This window comes from Cottoperca gobio, chromosome 19, assembly GCF_900634415.1.
Source record: "Cottoperca gobio chromosome 19, fCotGob3.1, whole genome shotgun sequence".
Taxonomy (NCBI): domain Eukaryota; kingdom Metazoa; phylum Chordata; class Actinopteri; order Perciformes; family Bovichtidae; genus Cottoperca; species Cottoperca gobio.
In genome coordinates, this window is record NC_041373.1 from 16870877 (window position 1) to 16898447 (window position 27571).

At 45.1% G+C, this 27571-nt stretch overlaps 1 protein-coding gene across 1 annotated transcript; it reads left to right on the top strand.

Moving 5' to 3' along the window:
• The first annotated feature begins 30 nt into the window (after positions 1-30).
• On the top strand, positions 31-27032 carry LOC115024344 (cytohesin-3-like). Its single transcript, XM_029455820.1, has 13 exons — positions 31-174; positions 13352-13434; positions 13664-13728; positions 14163-14229; positions 14365-14483; positions 16460-16540; positions 16628-16740; positions 17905-18053; positions 18207-18318; positions 22109-22185; positions 23635-23706; positions 23895-24049; positions 25802-27032. Exons 1-13 carry the CDS (start codon positions 156-158, stop codon positions 25872-25874), a joined length of 1185 nt encoding a protein of 394 aa, XP_029311680.1. The 5' UTR covers positions 31-155; the 3' UTR covers positions 25875-27032.
• The last annotated feature ends 539 nt before the right edge of the window (positions 27033-27571 follow it).

Genomic DNA, 27571 nt, shown 5'->3' on the forward strand with positions numbered 1-27571 from the left:
CACCGGCTTCGACTGTCTGTCAGCGGGGGGGGGGGGGGGGGGGGAAAGCAAAGAAAAATCCCCGGTTGCAAAACACTCAAAATACATTTTTTTCCGGCGAGGTATCAGCCGGACACACCTTCCTGCCTGACTGCCCTGTCACTGCTCCAATCAATATGGATGAAGACAATCACGGTAAGGCTGTTTTGTGTTTTTCTGTCCCCACATTGGTTTCCTCTCTTCAGCCCGTGTGCATGGATGGATGTGTGTGTGTGTGTGAGTCAGGAGGGTGTGTGGAGATGGAGGTATGCCAGAACCAGGATGTTGTGTTGTTTTTCTGCAAACATGCACAGAAAAAAACAAACAAATAGGTTGTTATGATTTAAAATGTGACATTAAAAGGAGCATTTCTCGGTGAGAAAGAGCCCCCTGCAGCGGCAAGAACCGGAACGAAATGCTGAAGTCATGGTTAAAAAAAAAAAAAAACACAGCAATTTTATCATGCATGCACCTTTTCCATCTGTTGTATGTCTTGCTGTAAGGCTTTGAAGTTGCTCTCACTATCTCGCTGCGCTGTTTGAAGCCTCCGGTGGAAATTGATAAGATATCTGACTCCATATGGAGGATAGATAGACCTCGCAGGATTTACATCCTTTGACAAATGCATTAGAAGAAAGAAGAAAGAAGTCCCTATTGTCCTATTTCATTCATATAAATTATGATTAGGTTACTACTAAAGCTGAAAAATGTGCAGAATATAGTATCTGCAATGATATGGAATATTGTTGCATGCATGAAAACATATTAAGAGGACAATAAGAATATAATTATTAATGCAATTCAGAAGCTGGAGGTAAATAAAGTCACGTAAGGCTATAATTATCCCAAAGTACATATTGAAACAAGTTTTAATCTGAGTATTTGGTGCCACAGACCTGATGTTGTGATGCATCTGAGTGAACCCGTGCAGCTGCATGTCAAACCAGGATTACCGCTCACATGAGTCTCATATCAGTTATTATATGTGTGCTGAAACACAGAGTGCGGGATGCTTCCGAGCAGATAATCCAAACCGCCTTGCGGGCTGAAGGCCTTGAAGGCAGTGCAGTGTAAACAAACGGCTGTAGTCTGATAACAGTTTGTCAGTTAAACTGTGAGAGATTAGCATGAGCCAGGAGAGACCCTCATGTGGATTGCACAAACAATATCTCATTTACGTTGTGCGTTTCAGGGCAGGTTTTAGTGCGTCCGCATGTTCTAAGTGTTGTTTCAGGGGCTTGTTGAAATCACAGTGTAGGATTTGACCTGTAGCCTCTTTGTGTGGTTCAAACCTCGCCATGGAGCAGAGACGTCCCCTTATCAAATTGAGTTAATCACAAGATCCACTCGACATAGATCAGGCCAGGCAACGAGATACCGGTCACTGAATCATGTGACAGGATGTCAGAGAGCACAGAGGCACGCCGTCTGTCTGTGATCAAACTGGAAACATACGACACAAGTTCAGAGAGGCGTGTGTGTGTGTGTGTGTGTGTGTGTGTGTGTGTGTGTGTGTGTGTGTGTGTGTGTGTGTGTGTGTGTGTGTGTGTGTGTGTGTGTGTGTGTGTGTGAGTTATTCAAATAACTTACCATAAATGTTAAAGTAATTAAGAGCTCTCGTTCGCTCGCTGCCTCCCTCGCTGCGTCTCGCTCTCTTGCATGCATCACTTAACATTGTTCACATGCACACACCTTGATATGCTGGTATCACAGCATGAGCACTTAACGCTAAATGTGTCTCCACGAGTCACTTACAGCTGCTGAAGTCAAAGTTACTCATTCGCCAATTCAATCGGTGAGTTATTGGCGTCAGGCCAAACATAAAACTTGTATAAACTTATTACGATAAAATATTTAATCAGGATCTGCAGTATTTGGACCAAGATGCGTCAGATGTAGTACATCCAATGACGAGCTGTGCTTTGAAGCTCTGAGGTGTGTGTGTGTGTGTGTGTGTGTGTGTGTGTGTGTGTTAGGGACTATGGTATGTTCTCACGCCTGCATGTACAGAATGCATGCAAACTGCACAACATATGTTCAAAGTTGGAGCTGTAGTTTGTTCTGCACCAGTGAACCAAAGACGGGAACAGACGCCACGATACTCTTTCCCAAGCGAGCCCTTTGTGTTTTCCGCCGTCACATTTCGGACCAATGAGAAAGCCTTGCCCTGGTGCACGCTGAATCCGAACCAGACTTAATAGAACAAAACCAACGCTCATTTGAACTCGCCAATCGGACTATGGCTTGTGAAAGCGCCCTGAGGCTCCAACAAGCGGCCTCTCGTGAGGCTGAAACAGTTTGTGGTGAGTAATCACAGTTACTGATTACCCAGGGCCCCAAACTGAGGAAGTCTCTGAACTGAGAGACCTTTCGTCGACCAATCATTGGAGGAATAATGGTGGTGTTGGACCAACCTGCACACAGAGCCCATATTTCTCCGCTAAACTCATCTTAGCAACTATGCTGTGCATTATTTGCGGGACTCGGCCGTAGCATGGGATTCATTAGTGCATGTTTACTGCGCTTGGTAATCAGAGTTGGCGCTCCTCTGCTCCGTTTACATGCCACAGAGCAGACAGGGGCCTGGCCTCAAAATGGACGAAAATCAGCAACAGGCTTAAAATCCTAAATGTTTTTATTACTCACGCGTCTATTTTTAGCTTCTTCGTATAGCTGGATGGAGAAGTGGAAAAAACACAGAAGCAGAAATTGGCTGGAAAGCGGTTCGCTGGATGCAGGCCATGAATTTTAACACTTGGCATTCTTGTGTTTTCTCTTCTTTATGGCAGCTGCTGTCAAGGGTTTCATATGGACCGGGCTGTTTTTTGGGTATTAAAATGCTGAAATTAAAAGAATTCACCTTTTTTTTAAATGTCTTGAACCTGAATAAAGATGCCTGAGGCTGCTGAACACAATGTTTGTGGGTACAGACGCCACAAAATGTGCTGAAATGTTTGTTAACCGGGTTTCCTGTGTGAGTCGTGATAACCCCGCTGTGTCAATCAACACTCTTCTGTCTATCTGACCGTGGGAAAAGTTGAATGGGAAAGGCCTTTTCCTCCAATTCTTCTATTCTCTTTGGACTGAATGTGAAAGTGTGCACTGAAATAACAAGTCGTATCTGACTGCAGCACTTACTGTTTTGTCTGTAGGCGCCTTTTTAATGGTGCACACATGGCCGTGTCTGTGTCAGTGCCTCGGCTTTCTGATTGGAAATATCTCCCTGAGAAAGAAAACCGGTGCCTTTTCTTCTCTGCATCTCCTCAAGCGCACTGGACATCTGATTGTAAGCAATTATTTCATATCGCATTCACCCCAGCAGGCATGAAACCCAAGCTAAGGTGGCTTTGTTTGGGGGGAAAAACCTGAATCCACATACTCTGTGTGATGTTTTGGCGCCTATAGTGCTCTAGTTCTGAGGGGGATTAGCTGGTAAGAAGGGGAAGTTGGTGTGATTAGGGCACGGCCTTTATTGTGGCTTTAGGGTGAGTGTGTGGGAGGACATCAGACATGTGCGAGCTGCGGCTGCTCTCGAGCTGCACCTCGCCCAGGGAGGCTGGCTTATTGTAAGTGGTTGGTGCTGAATGGCTAGACGGCAGCGGAACAGAGACATCTGTGTCTCTCTGCATCTGCATGTTACGAATCACCGGAGATGTGTGCCGCATGTGAACTTTGCTTATCGGTAAAATGCATTAGAGCTGAGACATTAGTGTATTAGTTCACAGAATATGAATCTGCAAAAATAACTGGTTTCTAGTCCAGTCTCTCAAATGTGATTTTCTTTGGTTCTATTAGTCCATAAATATTAGTATTATTTATGTAGTGCAGACAGTGAGAGGGTGTGTCTGTGGGTCTGGAGGTTGAGAAGCCTGATGGCTTGGTGGTAAAAACTGTCCTTGCAGCCAGGCTCCTGTATCGTCTGCCTGACGGTAACAAGGAGAATAGTCTGCTGGGGGGCTGTGGTCCTTAATGACTCTTTGTGCCTTCTGGAGGCACCGCTGGTGGAAAATGTCCTGAATGGTTCGGGAGACTGTTGCCAATGGTGTGCTGTCCAGGAGAGATCCTCAGTGATGTGCACACGAGGAACATAAACCTGCTGACCCTTTCAACCTCAGCATCACCGACATGGATGGGGAGGTGTCCACCCCCCTTCTGTCTCCTGTAGTCCACGATCATCTCTTTAGTCTTGCTGACGTTAAGAGAGAGGTTATTTTCCTGACACCAGCTGTGCAGTATCTTCACCTCCTCTCTGTAGGCCGTCTCATCATTGTTTGTGATGAGGCCCATGACGGTCGTATCGTCAGCACACTTAAAGATGATGTTTGAACTGTGCTTGGCAGCAGGTGAACAGGGAGTACAGGAGGGGGCTGAGCACACAGCCTTGTGGTGCACCCGTGTTCAGTGTCGGTGAGGAAGAGGTGTGGCTGCCGACTCTCACCACCTGGGGCCTGCCCATCAGGAAGTTGAGTATGCAGCTGCAGATGGAGGCCTCCAGTCCAAGATCAGCGAGCTTAGTGATGGGTTTAGAGGGAATAATAGTATTAAATGCGGAGCTGTAGTCTGTGAAGAGCATTCTCACATATGTATTCCCTCTGTCCAGGTGGGTGAGTGCAGTGTGTCGCCAAGGAGATGGCATCATCCGTGGCCCTGTTTCATCTGTAGGCAAACTGAAGGGGGTCCAAGTTGTCAGGAAGACAGGAGCAGATGTGGGTTTTGACTAGTCGCTCGAAGCACTTCATGATGACTGACGTCAGTGCGACCGGGCGATAGTCATTTAAGCAGGAGGCTGCTGATTTCTTGGGGACAGGAACAATGGTGGATGAGTTGAAGGGGGTGGGTACTACGGAGCGACTCAGGGAGAGGTTGAAGATGTTGGGGAACACCTCTGCTAGTTGTTCAGCACGCACCCTGAGAGCCCGTCCTGGGATACCATCCGGGCCCGGAGCTTTTCGGGTGTTGACCTTTTCGAAGGACCGCTTTTCCAATATCGAGTAATCTCCAATATTAGCTTTGTACACGAGCTGGAGGGAAACAAAGAGAAGGAAGTCGATCTTAATGCAACAGACTACGAAATGATTTGCAGAAATAGTTCAACATTTTGGGAAATATGCGTATTAGCTTTGTGGCCGACAGTTAGACGAGAAGATCACTTTGGTGTCTTAATGACGCTACAGCCGAGTGACAGCTTAGCAGACAGCTAGCCTGGCTCCGTCCAAATCTCACAAAAAGCTAGTTAAACACTTTATATCTCGATTGTTTAATTCATGCAAAAACTTAGATGTAAAAAAACGTCTTTTGTCAGATTTAGTTGTCTTTGACAGAATTCCCCCCCCCCCGTGTCCAGTCTAAGTTTACTATCGTATAGACTTGAAAGAGGTCTCCATCTTCTTATCAAAGTTTTAGCAAGAAATTGAATAAGTGTATTTTTCCAAACTGTCAAATAGTTGACCAGTACAAATACCACAGCTGAGCTATAAATCCTTTTTAAAAGCCTTTGTTTTTATGTGAATATCTTTAATACTTCACATCTGTTTTATTCACCTTGCTGCAGAAAGAATTCCCCCTTTTGGGTATAAAAACATGGAGCTGGATTGAATTCACCACTTCCAAATTTCCTGCAACACCGCAGTAGCCTGAAATGAATGTCTGCAATGTTTTAGGGAACTCGTGTCTCATGTGTGTCGACACAGAAGCCAGAAAATGTGCTAAAATGCTCTTTACAATCTCGTTGGTTGACCCGACAGGCTGGCGGTGTTGTTTAAAGGCTTAAAGGGAGATTTGGAAAGAACAGAAATTAATTTTGACTGCCAAGATTATGGGTTTTGTGGTTCAACATTAGAGGATTAAACATACAGTGGAGAACTCCTCATGCTACACGACAAATACACAAACACAGACAGTGCTGGCGCGTGATGTGCGGGGATTGAGCTTGTAACAAACTGCACTACTTAAGTGTTGAGAGCGAAGACTACATATGGACCTGATTAGTAAAGAGACTGAGGGAGGCTTCCCGACATGTTCCCATCACCATGGTAGTGTGTGTGTGTGTGTGTGTGTGTGTGTGTGGGGGGGGGGGGGGGGGGATATAAGACATTGTAAGGCAACATTTCTGCTGCTTTGAATAGAGGTACTCTTCTCCTGGAGTTATTGCTCAGAGCTGTCGGGGGGGAAGCTCTTTAAGCGAGAGACAGAGAGCAGATGGGAGACAAAAGGAATGGCAAATTAAATGAGCCGGAGTCGGGGAAGAACACAGACAGACATTAAGGTTAGCAGAGATGTAGTGTGTTCGAGTAATCCACACCTAATGTCAGTGGAAGGAGGGTTGAGAGAAAACAGGGTCCAGCTGACCGTATCGACAGGACGAGGGAGGCTGGAGGAGACGAGGCGTGTTTATTTATTTTGCTTTGCTTTTCTGCATGAATGTTTTTCCAAGGATACACCACGAACGCCTTGTTATTGACGTGGTTACAGATTCACAAGAGCGGTGTTCCGCTGACGGGCTTGGTGTGGCGCCCCCCGTGCTAACATTAGCAGAGCTAACATCTGCATCACTGGTGCGTCAGGCTGTGTGCGTTTAAGAAATGCAGATATTTTCGCCGTTAGTTTCCGAACGTTGGGGTCTTTTTTTTATTTGTAGTTTCCTCCGCTCTGTCTCTGACTGGAGGTGTGCGCGTGCACGTGTCTGTGTCGGGAGCGGAGCAGTAGATGCTGAAACATGCATAAAAATGAGCTCCGGCGGTGGCGGTGTCCCTCCCTGTCCAGTACAGCCCTCCGGAGCTGGTCGTAATAGTGTCTGCCGTGCCTTTTATAATATTTATTATTATTGTTATCTGTCTGTCTGTGACATATAACATATTTTTTCTTTCTAATTTCAGAATTAATAAAAAAGGTCGATCAATGTATCCAACGGTAGATGTCGTTGGTTAACCATCCATTTGCGTATCTGTTGTAAAGGCCAATGGCATCTCCAATCCCCGTCCCTCGTTCTTGTCTTTGGTCTCAAGCTGGACGTCCATCTTGTTGTCCTCTTTCAATGCTGCAGCTCGGGAGACAGTTGTATTGTCGGTCCCGCAATGTTTTTTCCCTGATGGTGTTATTTTACAGCAAGAAGGCTGCTGACTGACTCCAGGTTGCACATCTTCAGTGTCTATCATCTCTGTGCAGGTGCTAACAGGCAAGCTCTGAGGGAGGGGTTCAGCAAAGTAAGGATGTTTCAGAGCGTCCCGGGGTTTAATGCGCTCTTCAGGGCGCAGCTGCATCATTTGCTTTATCATGTCCATCAACAGATGTTTTTCGCTCTCAATTCCTCCGTTTATGGCCATCAGCGGCTCGATGTCATCAAGACTCTGGAGCTTGTAGTTTCTTGTGTCATTAGCTTGGTACCCTCCGTAGTCCTTAAACTCCTCTGGTGTCATTAATCTCCAGCGCTGGTGGCTGTTGCTTAGTTTTTTGAAATAGTGGATGGTTCTCACCCCACGGTCCAGCATATCTTCATTCATCGCACCTTGAGTCTCTATAATGAAGTTTAGCACGTCATACTGCTTCTTCCCAGGGTAGATAGGGGACCCGGTAGCCAGTTCTGCAGCTACCAGGCCAAGAGACCACATATCAATAGCCTCATTAAAGAGAACTCCGAGCATGACCTCTGGTGCCCTGTACCATGTGCTCTGAACGCACTTACCAGGCTTAACAGTAGACACATGACACGCCAGGCCGAAGTCGATCAGTTTGACTTTCGGTGGCTGCTGCAGGCGGTCTACAACCATAATGTTTTCCGGTTTAACGTCCCCATGCACAATTTTCATGGACTTCAGGTGGGACAGGGCTTTGGTCAGCTGGTGTATGATGGGTCTGAGCTCTGTCATGGCAAGACCCTGACTGTTTCTGTCCTGCAAGTAGTCGAACATGTCTTGATCCAGGTGTTCGAAGATAAGGCAGATGCGTTGCTTGTCGATGAAAGAGCCATACCACCTCACAATGTTACAAGTGTCGGGATTAAGACACCGCAGCTTCATCAGGATTTCAATTTCCAATTTTGCCTGTTCTAATGTTCCGGGCTTGTTCCTGTTGACTTTGATGGCCACTGTACTGTCTGTTATAATGTTGCGGCATTTGGTCACACAACCAAAGCCGCCCTGTCCAAGCAAGGCCTCCACCTTGTAGTGTTTTCCGAGTAAACTCCCTACGATTATGTGGTGTTCAACAGATCTGGTGTTAGTCGCCATGTTGATCGATGTTTTTGTTCTTGTTTTCTGTCTGCTTCTCGTTAATCAAACGTTATTGAAGATTCTGTCTTCTCACTTGATTTAGTTGCATTCAGGTTTAAGGTCTGAGAGACTTATATTATATTATATATATATATACATTCTAAACTCAAATTGACTGATGATGTAATCAGCCTTTGATCTTACTCCAACATTCTAAAGTGTGTGTGTGTGTGTGTGTGTGTGTGTGTGTGTGTGTGTGTGTGTGTGTGTGCGCGCACGTAAGTGTACTGAAATAAACTACTAATACACACCTCCGGGGTGCTGCACCGCCCGCTCCTGCTTCGACCACCCACACGTCGCTGCCGGGCCGGGGGGCTCCCTGGTTCGCCGGTTGCTGCAGCAGCTCCCGCAGGAGGACACGATCCTCCCGCTGGCTCATTAATTAATTAATTAATGCTTTGGATGGAACTGTTATAAGGCTTTGCCTTTTGAGTATGTTTTTGAGTTGTCGTTTTTTTTTATATCACAAAGTTTGGCGTAGAAATCAGCCGTACAATTCAGGAAGTATGCACGTGTCTCATCTCCAATAAACGGCTTCAACCAGCCTTTGAATTGAGGGTTTAATTCCCACTTTCTGTATTTTTGAGTATATAGTTGAGACACGGTGAGCTAGCTAGATGTTTAGCTCATATCACAGAGAGGCAGACACACAGTGGACGAGGTGAGTAAGTGACTGAGGCTGTGTGAGTCAAATATTTATTTTAGTGAGAAAGTGAAGAAACATTTACATCAGCGGTGGCTTTGCGCATTGCGCGATTCATTTTCAGTCTTAGTAGATTTGCTGCATTTCTGTATCATATGAGAAAGTAATTTTACTTTAGGTTTTGGACTCTTGGTCGGACGAAACTAACAATTTGAAGAGTTTTAAATGTCACTGGGATTTTGAATGCTGTTGTAACGCTTCATCACTATTGCTACATGGCAGTGTGCTCTTTGCTTATGTACATAGCATGACCTTTCACCTCCTGTATCATGACCTCCTTCACATCCTCAGATCGGCCTTTGTGCTGAAGTCCCGGCATTCCTGCTTTGTGGCCCAGAGCCAAAGTGCCTGTGCAGACAGCCAAGGCCAGACGATCTGCTGCTACACATACTGTCACATCATTTCATCACTGAGGCAAAGTAGGTTAAAGGCAGGCAGCGGCTGGTCGACGGCAACATCTGTATGTGCTGTTATACATCACACTTCCGCTCTGACAGACCCGCATTGGGTTTACAGAGCGGCGGGGAGGACAAGCGTGTGGGATTAGTGCCAGCTGGCCCTTAGTGTGTGCTCATGTGTGCTTCTGTGCACATGTTTGCCTGCATGGACGACCCTGGCTTTAACGCAGAGCATGTCTACAGCTTCAGTTAGGGGGACTGGGGGCGGGGGGTTTCAGATTAGAGTCTGCATCCAAGAGGAGTTCACTTGCCTTCCTGCTTCCTTGCATGTGTCCCGTTGTGCTGAAGGGCCAGCAGGGTAACCGAGTTATCTTTATATATTTTTTTAAAGCTCATCCACTTTAAAAGACATTACAGCCGTTAGAGGCCGTATATGTGGACAAATCCTCTCTCACTCACACGAGTCGGTGAAAACTGGGACCGCAGCCAGGGGTAAGTGAGCGTGGGATTTTCACTCCGAGCTCCATGTGCTCAGAGTACCTTGCAACGGATATAAATACAGGACTTGAATCACTTCTCAATACGTTTCCCCCCCCCCCCACTGTAACAAATGGCTTGAACGTGTATTGATATGTGACCAAAATAAACTTGGTGAAAGTTATGCGGACTGGTGTGGGTTTGTTTCCACCAAAGCATCCCAGCATTAGTTTAAATGCCATCAAAGCCTCTGGTTTCGGTGGGTGGCCGGGGTCAGTTGTTAGTTTTGGGTGTGAAGAGCAGCAGGGGATTTACTCCTAAGAGTAGATTTTGTTTTTTAGGGGAGGGGGGAATTAGCGGAGCCTCTCTTTCTGTGGCGCACATGTTGGAGTTTAAACCCTTTGGACCCTCTCAACCCGTCGCTCCATGAAGTGGATTTGAGAGCTTCTATATCGCAGATTTATTTTAGAAAGTCACAGAGGTTCAAACGGGCTTCAAGTCTAGATTTCCGCACGCACATGTTGAAATCACCGCCTCACCAGCTACCTGACTATTCGACGCTCTGACCCTCCCAAGGTTTACTATAAAGCATTGACTCACACCATAAATGATTTTAGTAGATTACTAATCAAGCGTGGCTGTGTTTGGGTTGAGGTAATGACCAGCTCCATGACGCCCTCTTTACTTGCTGAAGACACTGAACTCATTTCCTGAATGAGTCACAGGGTGAGGTGTGTTAATAACGTAATTGGTGAATCACCTCTGTAGAAAACCCCCCACCACCATCACCACTAAACAAGATTAGACACTGGGTTTATATACGGAATCGGAGTTTCGGGCTTCCAGTGGAATCGCAATGCATGCTGGGGTGGCAAGCCTAGAAAAGTGAGCACCAACTCTACAAGGGCCGCCATATTGGATTTCTTCTCTACGTGTTTACATTGTATTTGGCTAGTTTTTAGCGTGTAATCATCGCTCTTCTAGTTATGGGATTTGGACACCGACATTGTGTGGTGAAAGGATGTTCAAACAGTGGGAGAAAGATAAATAAATGGGCAGAATCTCATTGTGAGCTTCACGATGAGTTGGTGCTCACTTTTCTAGGCTTGCCACACCAGCATGCATTTGGACTCCGTCTATAGTCCTCTCTATCAAAAGTGTGGTTTGAAAAATATACATTACAGTAATACAGTAAGAGAGACCTGGACGGGAGGATAATGGAAAAAATCTTTTCCATTAATGTTGGTGTGTTTTCATTAAAGGGAGCATCCTCTGCTTTTCATTAGATTTGCCACGAATCAAGATTGCAATCATGCACGTTGTCGCAGCCACTGGAAATCTCCATTAGCTAATGCACGGCTCCAGGCAAATGGAAAACATGGAGATGTCGGCCGCTCGCTCATCATCTTCAAAAAGACGACGAAGAATCCCGATATTAGTGCTGCAAATAATGATTTTTATTTCCCATTGTTGATCAATCTGCTGATTATTATCATTCATTGCTTGTTTTGTCCGAGCAACAGTCCAAAACGTATGAAGCAGCAGTAAGTTATCATAAAGACAAAGAAAACTAATATTTATAAATATGCTTGAGAAGCAGGATCCGATGTATTTTTGACTATTTTCTTTGTTCAATAGCATGTTAGCATGTTAGCATCATGAAAGGTGGGGTTTTGAGCTAAATGCTAACATGCTCATAATTGCGAAGCTAACATGCAGGTGTTTAGCAGGTTCACCATCTTAATTTAGTGCGTTAGCTTGTTTGCATTTCATTTTAATGCCCTCATTAACCAGCATGTTTTAAGGAGTAGTTTCACATTTTGGTAAATGCATCTGTATTCTATTTTCTTCCAAGAGTTAGATAAGAAGATTGACACCACTCACGTCCGTTAAATATGAAGCTACAGTAAGTGGCTGGTTAGCTTAGCTTAGCTTAGCATAAAGACTGGGAGTAGGGAGAAACAAAATGTTATCAAACAAACAAGTTATCACATTTTAATTAGCGATCTTTAGAGGTGCTGGTAGGATTGTTTTTACTCTTAAGACAGAGCCAGGCTAGCTGTTTCAGCTGTTCCAATCTTTATGCTAAGCTAAGCTAACTACCTGCTGGCTCTAGCCTTCTATTTATTGGACAGAGTCAAGAGTGGTGCCAATCTTCTCCTCTAGCTCTTGGCAAGAAAGCGATTCCAGGTATTAAGCTCAACCATGCATCCTTCCGCAGGTTAACGAAAGAGATGTCAGATGCAGAAAACATTCCTCAAGTAGAAGATTCAAGATTTGTGTTAAAACCTTTTAAGAGCACTAATTGGCTTCAGAGACACATTCACAGCGCTCACAGTATTGCGTAATGTGAGCGCTGTGAGGTAGCTGGAGGTCAGCAACGCTAATTAACATCTTTACTCTCATACTCTGTTATTGTGCATTCATTCCCCCTTCATATAGCTCTAGTCTATTAAAAACATGGCTCATAAAGGAAATCCCTCAGCTGTTTCTGCTGCTGTTTACCTGACACTCATCATGGTACTTCAGGATTGCATAACTAGGTTAGGAAGCGCCTTTTGTCTCAGTGTTAATGTGAATACCGTCCTCCAACAATACGCCGCTCCCCTGAATGCAACTATTGTACAAGCTGTTGAATTAAAAGTGGGCTGAATGCTTCCTCTCGAGCCATGTGACCTTGTTTTACTTTAATTGGCGCTGCTTTCCGCCTACCAGGGAAAATAACAATGTTTTGTCTTTGTTATCCCTCCTTTAGCAACATGTAGGCACAAAGCTGCGTCTGTGATATTAGATGTGCCATTTCTTCCCGTTGAGAGATTTGTGTTTTCTGCCTCTAAGCTGGTTTAATGAAGCGAGATCCCTGAGCTGGGCAAAGATGAAGAACATTGAGAAATAAAGTGTGCGTGGGGGTGAGAATGAAACCGACACAAAGAGGAGTGGAATAAAAAGATTGAAAAACAAGATTGAGACACGAGTGAAGAAGAGGAGGGAGGAAACATCGGACATCCGCCCCTCGATTTGCCCGGAAACTCTCACAGCCGGGGAATCGGGGGTCGCAGGCCGTGGTTAAATTAGCAAATTCACTTTTAATGAAAGAAAGCTTAATCTGGATTGGTTTTATTAATAGAATTTCCCCCGAGCCAAGTGGAGAAGAAGGGAGGGGGCAAAACACTTTCAAGTGGAATAATTAAGACCCTTCGCCTTCTCCTTTCCTCTAGTTAATTAAGACGATCATGCAGGCTCTTGATATGTGTTGCTGCAGCTGAACAAGCTGAAACAGTCAACGCAGCAGAAGCCCCGTCACTGTATCGCATGAGGAGGATGAATCCTTTCACGATTTTCCATCTCTGGTTGTGAACTCCTTAAGAACTTTCAGGTATTAGATTGGATTTAGTGTTTTCTCTCATCTGCAGGGAGCTGATAGAGATGCAGGCTGTGCACAAAATGAGATTTAACGTCTGCTGTGTTTCCTCCATCGTGTGTTTCAGTTCCTGAGGATCTGTCCCTGGAGGAGAGGGATGAGCTGTCAAACATCCGACGCAGGAAGAGAGAGCTGCTCGATGATATTGAGGTGTGTGTTTGCACTTATGAGCACTATACGTACATTTCAGCTTCACCTCAGTAGCTGAAGCATCGTGTGCAGTGCATTAGGACTATGGGTGTTATTTCTGACCTGTTCATTATTTTGCATATCTACTGTAGCTCTATTTGCATGCTGCACTTGCAAATAGAGCTACAGTACTCTGTCTTACTTTATCCTGTTTTAATTTGAATAAAGAAAGCTAACTTTCTTCTCGCAGAGGTTGAAGTTTGAGATAGCAGAAGTGATGACGGAGATCGAGCAGCTGACGTGTGTTGGAGAAAGGTGAGTAACCGAAGTCCCCAATGTAGTTCGATCTCTATTATACCAGTAAGAGAGCATTGATCGTGTATTTTCAAGCACTTAGTGGCTTGACAACACTGTGTGTGTATATTATATCAGAAAATACTGTTTTTAAGGAATACAATGTTGTATAAATCAAGCTCTGACTAATATATGAAGAAACCCCTCTGTAGAAACCTTCATATTATAGATAGGAATCCAACGGGAAAGTTTGGTGCATGTAAGTGCTATTGAAGTGGAGATTTCTGGCTTTTTCTGAGAAAACAGTAGTTAAATAAACATCCAAATGTGTATTTTGGTAGTTTTCTTTACACCAGTAAAGAAAAATAGCCCAAAATCTCAAAATTGACCAACGTAAACATGTTTGCCGGCTATGTCTGGCCTTAATTCTCCACATTCCTGCTTCTGTGTTCCAGTAAAACATCCCAGAGAAACAAACAGATCGCCATGGGCAGGAAGAAATTCAACATGGATCCAAAGAAGGTACCGCGTGTCCTGTTTTCATCCTCCTCCGTCTTTGTAGCCTTGAGTAGAGAAGTCTGAAGAGCGATCCATTCTCAGCCTGTCGTTTTCCGTCATGACAAACAGTCATCCGGTTTTCTCCTTTTCCCTCTGCAGGGAATCCAGTTCCTGCTGGAGAACGATCTCCTCCAGCACACCCCCGAAGACATCTCCCAGTTCCTCTACAAAGGCGAGGGCCTCAACAAGACGGTCATCGGAGACTACCTGGGCGAGCGGTGAGACAGGAGAAACTCCTCCTTACATGAGATTTATGTTGAGGGATAATTAACGAATGAGGGCGAGCAGGATTTACCCCTGAACATGAATGAGTCTTGTCACGGTCCACCCATGTGGACTTATAACTGGCATTAAAAGGAGCCATCCAGCTCTTCACATCTCAGGCCAGACTGCAGGATGGTGAAGAAGAAAAGAAGTCCTGCAGGGAGTGAGATGGATGTTATCTGAGGGGGAGATTAGATGGTGTAACACACTTTACGAGGCCGACGGGGACAAAACACGCTGAATCCAAAACCAGGGAAGGACGCTGCATGAGACACATCAAAGGTTTCAGCGGCCCAAATATTGAAGATTTATTTATCATTCATCTGTATTTCATTTGAAAACGCTAATGAGGAAAAGTTAATTTAATTAAATATGTATTACTATTCAATCTATAATCAGTCTAACAGTTCAACTGAACAGGAAGTAATAATCTGATCCTGATATAGCGACTTATATTTCTTTTACATAGCCACGTAATATAAACAAACATCTTTGATGAGAACTGCACAACATACAGAATAAGATCTGAGTGTTCAACATCACAGGCTCGCTGCACATTTGATTGAAGTGTTGCGCGATAAACACGGCACAAGAGACAATATCACAGAGAAAGAAATATGCATCTTAAACATCTCTAAGGCTGGTAGCATACTCCAATTGTTATATACACAAAAACGTTTACACACTGTAACAATATGTCTTCTCAAAGAGGGCGTCGAGACGGAGGACGTGGGGAAAATGAATTTCTTTAAAGAGTTTGTTTTGAGGATCCTGAATAAATGCAGCAGCGTCTGAACTCACATCAACTACAGTTGAGCAATGAAACACACACAATGTGAATGAGGTTGGAGGTTGGTGGGGGGCAGGGACGCTGGGGACTCATCTCGCTGGCGGTAGGCTTTATTCACGGGGATCATCAAAGAGGCCACCTACCCAGTGGAAATCACACTAAACACAGGCGGAGGGTTTACGCTCAGTAATTATCCCTAATTGAGCTTATGCAAGGAGCAGGAACCTGTTATTACACGCTGAGCAGAGCGGGAGATGAAAGGGAGGAGGGAGGACAGAGGAGAGAGGACAGAGGAGAGAGGGACACGTGGAAAGGAAGGAGGAGGGTAGGTAGCGGGAGATGCAGGCCGAGCGCGTGATTGACTCCTAAATTACACCACTAGACCTTTTTACTGTTCGCTCGCATCACACTGAGACACGTATATATGCAATTATATATGCCACATTCAAGTTCCTTATTTAATAAATGTGCCTTTAGCAATAAACTTCTACGTAACCCTCCAAAGGGTTAATTTCTATCCAGAGTACAAGAAGAAGAAAAGTCCCGAAGTTCTCGTCCAAACAATCAAAGACTTGTTATTGCAATACCAGTCTGTTGTTTGCTCCCCGTCAGGCTCTTTGTACTCCTTCAACCTAAAAAATCTTTAAATTCCTGGCTTCATTTGAAGAACACGCAACACAGAGACGACCCAGGAGGAGGATCGCGGCCCCTGATGTTACAACAAACACGATCAGAGACGCTGTGACCGCGGCTTTTCCTGCAAAAAACCCCCTCTGATGGCCAAACAGTCTGATACAGAGGAGGCTGTGTGGGTTTTACTTTTAGCTGTTTTTCATCAGCCCCCCCCCCCCCTCAGGGAGGACGAGTACGCAGCATCAGCCAGCTGGTTAAATTGCTTCCAGACTCCACGCTCAGCGCCCGGTATGAATAAAGGCACAAACATGTCAGGAATGTTGAGAAACAGGAATTCAGGTTGAGAAAAGCTTTCATGAAGGAAGTCTGCTCGTCCTCGCCCTGTCTTCTGGGTTCACAGCGTCACGGTTATCTTGCATCTTCTTGTTCTTTGAAAACAAATAGCTTAGAGAAAACATAATATTGTAAATCTGATCATCTATTTCTCCCCCCTCCCCCCACCACCAGGGACGACTTCAACATCAAGGTGCTGCAGGCCTTCGTGGAGCTGCACGAGTTTGCAGACCTCAATCTCGTCCAAGCGCTACGGTCAGCAGAAGTTCAACTCAAATATTGAGTTACCTCGGCTACGGCGTCACAAATGACCCCCCCCCCCTCCTCTCCTTCTCCTTGTAGGCAGTTCCTGTGGAGTTTCCGTTTGCCAGGTGAAGCCCAAAAGATCGACCGGATGATGGAGGCGTTTGCTTCGCGGTACTGCCAGTGCAACCCCGGGGTCTTCCAGTCCACAGGTCAGACACAGAGCAGGCTACAGGCTACCCCCCCCCCCCCCAGGCCCGTCAGACGAGCTCCAGAACCCCCTTCACTGACCACGCCTGTCATTAAAACTGGGTGTTATTTAACAGTGGATATCGTTTCAATATCACACACTCATATTAATAGTAATATTAATGCTGAAAATGGTCTTAGCTGAAAAGTATAAGTCTGGTAATGTGCAGCAGGCGTGCATGTTTGTCTGTGCAACAGCTCACAGTAGTGTGTGCAGTAGCAGTAACCGAACATTGAGCCCAATTAAAACGTGAAATGACGAAGGATCCCTTAATCACCGGTGGAATGAGCAAACCCGTCTCTCGGTGCTTCGTGGCGCAGCTTTTGATTACACTGACATTCCTCTCACAGTTAGCAGCACCTCTCGCCCCGTGTCACACACTGTGTGCAAAGCTCCTCTATGTTTTATAGAGAATGTGTGTCAGCGAGCAGACAATAGGCAGCGCGGACCAAAGTGTGTCAGTGAGGAGAGACAGACAGAGAGGAATGAATGATTCATTTACAGGCAGCCACTGGCCCGTGTGTGTCTGAACATTAATCACAGTGGAGAGACTAAAGCGCTGCCTGCTCCCGCTACTTTACACTTCACTTATACTTCTCACACACACACACACACACACACACACACACATTCAGTGTCTTCTTTCGTCCCTACCAGCCACTAAGTATATTCCTTAAAATCCACACTTAAAAGAATCATGGCTCACGTCCCAGTCCTCTTTTCTGTCTGTAATATAATATAACAAATAGATATATGTGTAAGCAGTGGAGATTTGAGTAGAGATGCACTGATTTGCAATTTTCTAGCCCGATTTCCTTTCTCTGACAGCTTACACAAACATTACTGTAACTTTTCTTTCATGGAACATTTAAATTAAACTGTATGTTCATGATAAAATGTTGAATATTAAATAACATGTGTGTAGCTGTGACATTACTGTCTGTACTGCTGTGTGTGCGACGTATAACCCTCATGCGGCACATGCGTGTACAGATCACCCCATATGTTGATGACATCCTGTTATACATGTTACACCACACATGGTTGATTGTCTAATTTAGTTAGTAGAAAATAAAAGCACAATAAAGATGTGTTCTGTTAACACATGTTTCACTGCTGCTCTCAGATACCTGCTACGTGCTATCATTTGCTATCATCATGCTGAACACCAGCCTCCACAACCCCAACGTCAGAGACAAGCCCCCTGTGGAGCGTTTTATCTCCATGAACAGAGGCATCAACGAAGGAGGAGATCTGCCAGAGGAGCTTCTCAGGGTAAAGACGTGTGTGTGTGGGTGTGTGTGTGTGTGTGTGTGTGTGCGCGTGTGTGTGTGCGTGTGTGTGTGTTGATTGATCTCTGTGACCGCTCTCCCCATTTCCTCCAGTGTTCACCTTTTTTGATTAATAGCTTTCCTCCCGTGTCTGCAGAACCTTTACGACAGCATCAAAAACGAGCCCTTCAAAATCCCAGAGGATGACGGGAACGATCTCACGCACACATTCTTCAACCCCGACAGAGAGGGCTGGCTCTTAAAGCTCGGTACGTGCATTTAAAGTCACGAAAGTAACATTGATTGTGTTGATTTTGTGTCATTTGTGAGCGGAGCCTCGTCATCCTTTGTGTCCCTGGTGATGACTGTTTGTGTGCGAGTTGTTTCTGATGTGCTTTCAGGCGGCCATGTTGGAGGTTGACAGCTCTTGGGCAACAATAGCTGAAAATAGCTTAGGCTTAGATATCTGTGTTTCCTGTTCCACTGGAGGCATATGGTACACGTTGAACCTTTAAGGCCCACGTCACACCAGCATTTCAAATATTATATAAAATCATTTAATTGCATTTGCAAATTAAGTGAAGGGTGATCTATTTTTAGCATCAGAGGCGTCGTGTCCCGCCTCCCAGCCGCTCTGTGGGAAAATAACTTTTTTATGTCCTGATGATTTAAATAAGAGCTATCCAAGTGTTCATACTGGGACGTTTTTCTACTTAAATAAAGACCTGCTGATTTACAAACAGTGTTTTCGGGTCCAATGATGTGATTTGTAATTCCACGGTTTGTTAAACTGGCTTCAGAACCCGGCGCTCTTCCTGGTGTGGGGGCTTGGTGCAGCCACACAGAGCCGCGAGCGAGGCTGTGCAGACTCTTAGTTTGTTTTTGGCTGCGAGCTCTTTGCGCTCACCCTGGGGGACAAAGATGTTATCATTTCAAATGCTAATCTGAGCTGGTTTTCCCCAGTGTGAACACACGACACCAGACCCCTGCTGGCTAATTAGCTGTCATCCATGTTAACAGAGCTGACTTCTCAAAGAGCTGCTGGTTGTTAAGTTGCAGAGAAATAGGTTGAAACTCTGCTGGAACAGAAATGTTTGACGGTGCTACATAATGTTGCTAGATCTGTGACGCGTAGTGTCCTTCCCTTCATCTCGTGACCTCTCCTCCTTGCTTTGTCTCCTATTGTCTCTCCTCTCCTTTCACTAGAAGCATGCTCATTTCTGATTACACTTTTAACTTCTCTGGCATTGTGATTTCTGTGCTTGTTGTGTCTTCTGTGTTTGTTTTGTTCCTCCCTTTCTCTAACCTTTCACCTTGTGTTCTGGTCTCTCATTCTGTGACGGCCGTTCCTTCTTAACTCTCTGTATAAGGAGGTAGGTAACACTCCTTCCTCCATCCTCCGGGTTCATCACAGAGTGCCCTCACACTGGCATCGGCTGCCATTATCTCCGTTAGCACAACGGGCCCGTGAACATGCTAGCCTCATTTAATTGGCTTATTGTATCAGAGCTGTTATTGGGCAAATGAGGTGATGGGTTATCTCATTCAAAGGCGAGCTGGAGGTCAGTGATCATTCTCATTGTGCATGGGGATCGGCTGCATTACTCTGTTGGCTCTGGAGGAGGCTGGATGACGCAGAGGGCACGTCTCAGAGGGTGCACACGCAAAGCACAAATGTTTATCCCGAGAAGCCCTCACATGAAAGAAAACTATTAAACTCCTCAAACCACAGTGCCACTCGCCACTTCCCCTTTATTGTCCTGCCTCTTTTCACAAAAATGTACCATGATTACCGGATAATGAAGTAAAAGTCACATCTGTTAGAGCCATAAGCAAACCATTAGTGATCAGGCAGGTTTGAAACAAATCCACATGAATTAGATGTGTTATTTGGACAATTATCCTGGAGTGCTTTCACCTTCAATTCCGTATTGGTCAAGACAACTGATTGAAATTGCATTTGTTTAAAGGGACAGTGCAAAATTTGGTGGCAAAAAATGGTCTAATTCGCTTTTTTGCTGAGAGTTCGAGGAGAAGATTGATACCACTCTCCAATGTCTGAGCGGTAAATATGAAGCTACTGCTAGCTTAACTTAGCTTAGCTTAGCTTAGCACAGTAACTGGAAACGCGGAAGCAGCTAGCTTGGCTCTGTCTATTTACTTTCCCCTACTTCCAGTCTGTGTGCAATGCTAAGCTAACAAAGCTGCTAGCTCTAATGTTAGCTTCATATTTAGCGTACGGGCATGAGAGTGGTATCAAACTTCTCAGCTGCTTCTTGGCAGGAAGGTGAAGAAGCACCTCATGCTCTGGACCATTAGAGGCGTCCCTGCGCGTCATGCAGCTCCTGTGCAGATCTCTGCCAGAACACACACGCTCAGCTTTAGTGAATCTGCTGCTTGAGTCTGCGCTGTGGGAATGCGTCCCTACCGCTGCGTGGCTGGTCATGCAGTGAAGTAAAGGAAACCCTCGCCTCCCTCTGTTCCTGTCCTACGGGCCTCAGTACCCCACGCTGCTGCTTCTCCTCTTCCTGCACCCCCCCCTCTCTCTTTCTCATTTGCTCTCTATATCCCACCAGCACTTGCCACTTCCTTTTAGATCCAATTCTTCCCCGTTGGTGAATTCCACGCTAATTTAAGCTCCTTCAGAGGAGTCTGCTTAATGAGAAAGGTTTGAATGAAGCTAACCTGTCAGATTTTTCAATATGATATGTTACTGCACTGCTAACATGAGGCTGTGAAGCTCCATAAGCTCTCTTTTCACTACATTATTAACCAGGACTGAGCCTGCTGCTTTGCCTTAATCCATGATCATCCAGTGTGAACAGCATGTGATAAAATACAGTTATTTGGAAAGTCTACTTTGTGCAGAGGGGTCACAAAACAGCACCTCTGTTTATATTCTGGGACAGAATAAAGAGAAAAGGACGAATGCGATCACCTGTCCTCCACATTCATTTGAACTGGAATGAATGGAGGGAGATGTGATGTGAAAGCATTATGACAGGACTCGTCTCAGAAAAGTGTTCAGCATGTAAACTAACAAACATACTTATTCATCTTTACATGAGATACATGTCCAGCGTGCAGTAATGTGGCTGTGCTGCATGCAAGGACTTCAAATTCATCCAGCAAATAAACTTTTGACTAAATTACATTTAGTAACGCTAAGAGTTTAACTCCCTGACATTTGCACTCCCTCTTCAGAGCGTACATAAACAAACAAGGGAGTGAGTAATCTGCGTCAGAAGCACACAAACACGGGAGGTCCTGCAGCAGAAATAAACGTCAGGTCTTGAGGATTAAATTCAACATATGGCTAAATGGGATAAACGGCTCTCCAGACTCTCCTGCCATATGGTTGACTGTAGCAGAATTACACTTATACTATGCATTTACCCAACAAAAGTAGATCATATTTTACATCCTCAATCCATTTTAGTGAGTGAAATGCGGCGGCTGCATCTGAAAGTAAACATCGCTCATAAATAATGCGGCGTAGATGTCGGATTTTTACTCTAGCTAGCAGTATAGAGCGGAAATCTGGGTCAAGTGAACATTACATATTGATTACATCAGTAACGGCTGCTTTGTGCTCATTCTGTAAAGTCAGCAAACGTGTTATTATGGTGCAGACTGAACGTTGACATCAGGCACGTTGTGTTTTATGTGGATTAAAAAGGTGAATTGCATCACTGATGTTGTAATTAACAGTCCAATAATCCCAATAATCTACTGTTATCTGAGGCAGATGGAGAGGTTGTGTCTCTTTCAAGGAGATTTCCTTATATTAGTATAGTCCCACATTTAGATGTGGCGTTTCTGGAAGGTAGCACTGCGTTGAACAGTTTTCACAAGCCCTCAGGCGTCCATCCCGTGGGACTGGGAGGGGGTGCCGGAGGGAGTATTCAGCCTCCTGATTGAGCCTAATAATGCAGAGAGCTGATGATCAGAACCACATGTGGCACGTGGAGCTGAGGTCTACTGCAGGTTAGCCTCTACATGCACAAACACTGTCGCCGCTTCAGTTTGAACTCAAATGTTGCGTGTTTCTCTCCGCAGGCGGCAGGGTGAAGACGTGGAAGAGACGGTGGTTCATTCTGACCGACAACTGCCTCTATTACTTTGAATACACGACAGTGAGTGGGCAGAATAATGTGTTCGCATGTGTGCACGGTATTATTGTGAAGTAGTTTATTGCTTTCAAATGGAAGGATGACGGCTCCTTTGAAACGCATAATACACAAATATTTATCTCTTTGCAAATTACAGAAAGAAAACATTAAATTGGAGTAAATAGAATTATTTTTCGTGCATTTACTTATTTGATCTTTTAGTTTTTTTGCCGAGCTAGCTTGAGAAGATATGTGCGCTAAATATGAAGCTACAGGCAAGAGAAGGTTAGCTTAGCTTAGCACAAAGACTTGAAACAGGGGGAAACAGCTAGCCTAGCTGCAAAGACGCGAGAGGGGTATCGAGCTGCTCGACTAACTCTCAGCAAGAAAGCAAATAATCACATCTTACATTTTTAAATATTACGTCCAACGTCGGTGGGCTAGCTCAGTGTGTAAACCAGATAATGTGTAAATATTGTATAGACAGGATTGTACGATGGAAATAAAAAATAAAGGACACGCATGAAATCTTACGCACACGTTAAACCCCCCCAGCGTTAAAGCGAGGGGTCTTTGCCTTCCAGCTCTGCTCTTTAACAGATGCAGCCCCTTTGACCTAGATGAACCTCACTCCAGCAATTAACATGAGGCATCATGGGAAACATCTGCAAAGTCTACGGCGCACATCTGGCCCCGCTAAGCCGCAATCCAAGTGCCTCCCCCAACCCTGTCACCCCACGCTTCACCCCAGCATCCCCTTTTCTAAGAACATCCCCCCTCAAAAACACACACACACACACACACACACACACACACACACACACACACACAAAAAGGCACACACACAGCCAGCTGTGAGCAGCCGTCCCAGGGCTTTTCCTCCCCCTGCTGTGGCCCCTCATTAGCAGGAAGATGACAGGCAGACACGAGGCCGTTCCTCAAGGTCTCCCCTCACATCTGGCCCCGCAGACACAAAAGCACTCGCTGGAGGATGGAGGGAGCGTAGCGCTATGTCTCCCTCGGGTGCTGTCCTTTACGTGACCAGGATGAATAAAACCTTCAAGTGTGCTTTTTTATCGCCAGCTTGAGTTGTACTCTGATGCTGTCAAGCTTCATATAATGTACAGATAAATGTTAAAATACTTAGCTTTGCTGCGGTGGAAGTGAAGCATGTAGCGTCGTAACTATTTTACTGCATCAACTTTTGACAAACGTTTCAGCTGTGGTCATCCTCCACCAGCCGAAACAGTGTAGCGTGTTAGCATGCTAACATTAGCGTTAGTTTTGCAGGTATTTTAGGTCATAAACCAAAATATTGGACGCATTAAAACTTTTAAATGTGTATCTGTAGAAGAGTTACAACTAGAAGAAGCTAAAGACATTATTTTCCATGCAAAGGAAGATCTCTCACTGAAGCAAATGTCTTGTTGGTGACGTGTGCACACTTAATGAGTGTTGATTTGTGTTTTCCAGGACAAAGAGCCTCGTGGGATTATTCCTCTGGAGAACCTCAGTATCCGAGAGGTGGACGAGCCCAGGAAACCTGTGAGTAGCAACTCCAGACAATCCGCCTTGTTCATATATCGGCACCAACGCGGCCTGGCTGACGTTACTGTCCGTACAACCGTTACATTGTGCGCTCAACATTAGCATGCAGAGATCATAAACTTGTCTTTTCTCGGAGTTGTTCTTTTTTTTTTCTCACCATGCATATCAATTGGTCGCCTCCCCAGAACTGCTTCGAGCTGTACAACCCCAACCACAAAGGTCAAGTGATCAAGGCCTGCAAGACGGAGGCGGACGGCCGCGTCGTCGAGGGCAACCACGTGGTGTACAGGATATCGGCGCCCACGCCGGAGGAGAAGGAGGAGTGGATCAAATCCATCAAGTAAGAGACGCCGTGTTAGTGTGGCTCCATTTACACTGAGAGGGCACTTAGCCAACGCCGGGCTGCTCCCATGTGGGACTTTCTCATGCCCGACCTTGACTGTGAGACACACACACACACACACACACACACACACACACACACACACACACACACACACACACACATTCAGACGCTGGTGACTAAATGTGACTCTGTTTCTCACACTTCAACACAGATAACACCCTCTCACTGGATAAGCTCACTTCCCTTTGATTAGAGCTGGGCGAACGCACACACACGCACACACACACACATGCACACACACACATATATGCACAGAAGTGTTTTGGCAGCCCTGACACCAGATTTGTTATATCCAAATGGTGCCTTGTTAACCAGGAAGCAGAGTGGAGGTGCAGCAGTAAATTGGGCCCAGTGGGTAATTGATCAGCTCGCTGGTTATCATCCACTCGGCTGCAGCTTCACCGAAAAATACGATCAATATCACGGAAGAAATACTATTACACAACGCTCCCATGCTCTAATGCTATTGAAAAAACACTTAGCATGGACGTATGTGTATGCATTAAATAAAAGTGATGTTCTTCAGCTGAGTCACCTGAAATCTCGGGCTGCTTCATGTACAAGAGAGGTCGTCACTTCTCTCTGTTTGGGAGATCTTCGACCTTGAGATGTCTGCTTCACACTCGACTGACCTCGGAGGTTTTAGTGCAGAAGCACATCATTAATGCAAAGTGTCTTCCGCTCGCTGCTGGAACAACAAAGATCCCAGATTGGACTCAGCAGGACAGAACTGCACTGTCTCAAACTCACACTCTCACTCGACTCAGCTGCTGGGGCGGCAGACTGTCCTGTGGTCAGCAGATTCTCTCACACACACACACACACACCTGACTCATCTGCAAGGCTGGAAACTGTTCTTGTGGTGACTGCTCTGTGCACACACAGACACGTACGCGTATAAGACTGTCAGCATGTTCTGCTGCTGGGAAGGCTGCGGGTTACTCAGCGTTATTCCCCTCCTCAGTGTGTGTGTCAGTGAAAACACTTTAGGGTCTGAAACTTGCATTTTCCTACAAGGAAGCCTGGAAAGCTATGGAGACGATTGAAGCGAATTGCACGAGCTGGTGAACATAGTTGAACATTTAGCAGCTAAAGAGCGAGAAATGTCCCTCAGGAGTCGGTGGAAACCAAAACAGAGCTAAGAGTGAATACTGGCTTCATGTCTGCTGGGTGTAAACAGGAAGCTGTTTGTAATGACAGTAACCCACCACTCAGTTTACTCTGGACATTTTGAGTGACGGCTTTCATCTCTGAGAATAAGACAATATTAGGTTAACAATCATTATCTTACACGTGTGACGTGAAAGGAACATTCTCCCCTTTTTAAATACATGTATGTATATGTGTGCGCATCACATCTGACTGAGATATTTATAGCATAGCAAGGGGAGTTAGTTTAAAGAGCGTGAAATCACTGTAAATGTCAGGTTTCGATGTTGATCGCTCAGAATCAAAGCAAAGGGGGGCTTCTATCTCGAGCGCTGCAGACACGACACATGACGTGTTTTCGGTAAGACGCACTGACTGACGGATACAAGACAGATTAAGGTCAAGTTAGTGCACTGAGAAATTACTAGACCTCATTACAAAATGTTCTTAACGCCCCAACTGATCACATGCAACAGTGTTTTTCTTCTCTCCATAGTAACAGATTAACGATTGTGACATCCTCTCCTCTCTCCGCAGAGCAAGCATCAGCAGGGATCCTTTCTACGACATGCTGGCCACCAGGAAGCGGAGGATAGCCAATAAGAAATGATGACCGACCCACCGTCATCTGAGTCCTTGTGTGTGTGTGTGTGTGTGTGTGTTGTCACATGTCACAGGGTGTCATGTAGGCCTCCTGTTTGTTCTTACCGGGCTGGAGGACGAGCAGCAGGTTCAAGTATATTCAGACTAAAATGAATCTTTCCCATCTGAAGATCGTCGGCACCGGCGTGTGAAGGTTTTATTTCATCCGGAACAGACTCTGAACACAGATGTGCCGTTTGGGTGAGACTTTATGGACAAGAGGGAACTGTGAAGGAAAGATCTTCACCCAACTGGATGATAAACGGACAAAGGGATGAGGACTACAGTGGTGACCGGTCAGGGGAAACCTTTGCAAAGGGAGCCCTCTGGTGGACACATGAGGAATTAACTCTTAAGGGAGGAGTTGACGCCTGAATCCCCATCGTCCTCGTACATCTGGCTCGCCTGTCTGCTCACAAGACTCCCAAATGCCAGTCAACATTTCATTATCTTCCCCTCAGAGCTTCTTCGACAACTGCCAACAACAATGTTTTGTAGTAGCTTCAAACTACAGAAAGCCTCAAGCTTGTAAATCAGCTGGTCTGATTGTTAGACTGTATATGCAAACACACTGATTTATTCTCATATACTTCATTATAGGGCTGCAGCTCATTATTTTCATTATCGATTAATCTGCTGATTGTCTAAATTCATCGATTGGTTTATAAAATAGTGAAAACTGTCCATCCCAGAGTCCAAGGATCTTTAAATGTCTTGTTTTGTCAGACCTAAATCCAAAGATATTTGGTTTAATATGATATAAAACAGAGAAAAGCAGCAAATCTCCAAATCTGAGAGGCTGAAAACTGCATTTTCTGACATTTCTGCATGACAAATTACATCAATGATTATTCGATTGTCAACTAATCGTTGCAGCTCTGTTTCCTCTTTGAAGTCAAAGGAATCGATGCAGGTTAAGGAATAACACTTCACACCCTCTTCAGCTATATATATATATATATATACACATCCTATATTAATTCTGTAAACGGTCATTTTATGTATTGAAGATCCACCTGTGTTCATTTCTTTTGTATTTATTTTCTTAATTTGTTTAACAAAAGAGGCAGCCCCCCCCCTTTACATTATGCATGTGTAGAATATATTGTACATACTGGTTCCCCCCCCCCCTTTCTTTCTTGTGTTTATGTAGCATGTAAATCATAATGGCCGTAGCCTATACCCGTTCACCTTTTTAGTTTGAACAGCTGACAGTTTACAGTAGTGGTAGAGGGGCTTTGTGCAGCTCTTTGCAGTGAAACCTCCTCACACTGAAGATCACATAATACAAGATGTTATATGACAGGAGAGTATCGGCGGGTTTAAAACACCCGGGGAAAAGGTGAAACAAATGAGATACTGGAATTTAAAAACTCCTAAATCGTGTGAATGCTGAGTGGAATCTGAGGACTGTTTCTCCCAAACCAGATCGAGACAACTTGCAGACAAACTCTTCATCGTTAGACGAAGCGTCGGGGGTTAAAACGTGGCTCGATCTTAGTTTGGGGAAAGCTGCTCCTGAATACTTTGAAGACTTTGAATAAAAATGACATGCTGATCAGAAAACAGTTTGTGTGCGCATGTGAATTCAGTGAGAAGAGCTAAAGTTACCCGGTCTTTGGTTATTATTGAAAGTGTGAATAATATAGTCAGCTGAGCCATAGC

Excerpts from the sequence above, each read along its gene's own strand:
- LOC115024344 (XM_029455820.1), top strand. Across the intron at positions 13,435-13,663 it reads AGCTGCTCGATGATATTGAG|AGGTTGAAGTTTGAGATAGC; the intron begins GTGTGTGTTTGC and ends TTCTTCTCGCAG. Across the intron at positions 18,319-22,108 it reads GGGCTGGCTCTTAAAGCTCG|GCGGCAGGGTGAAGACGTGG; the intron begins GTACGTGCATTT and ends TTCTCTCCGCAG.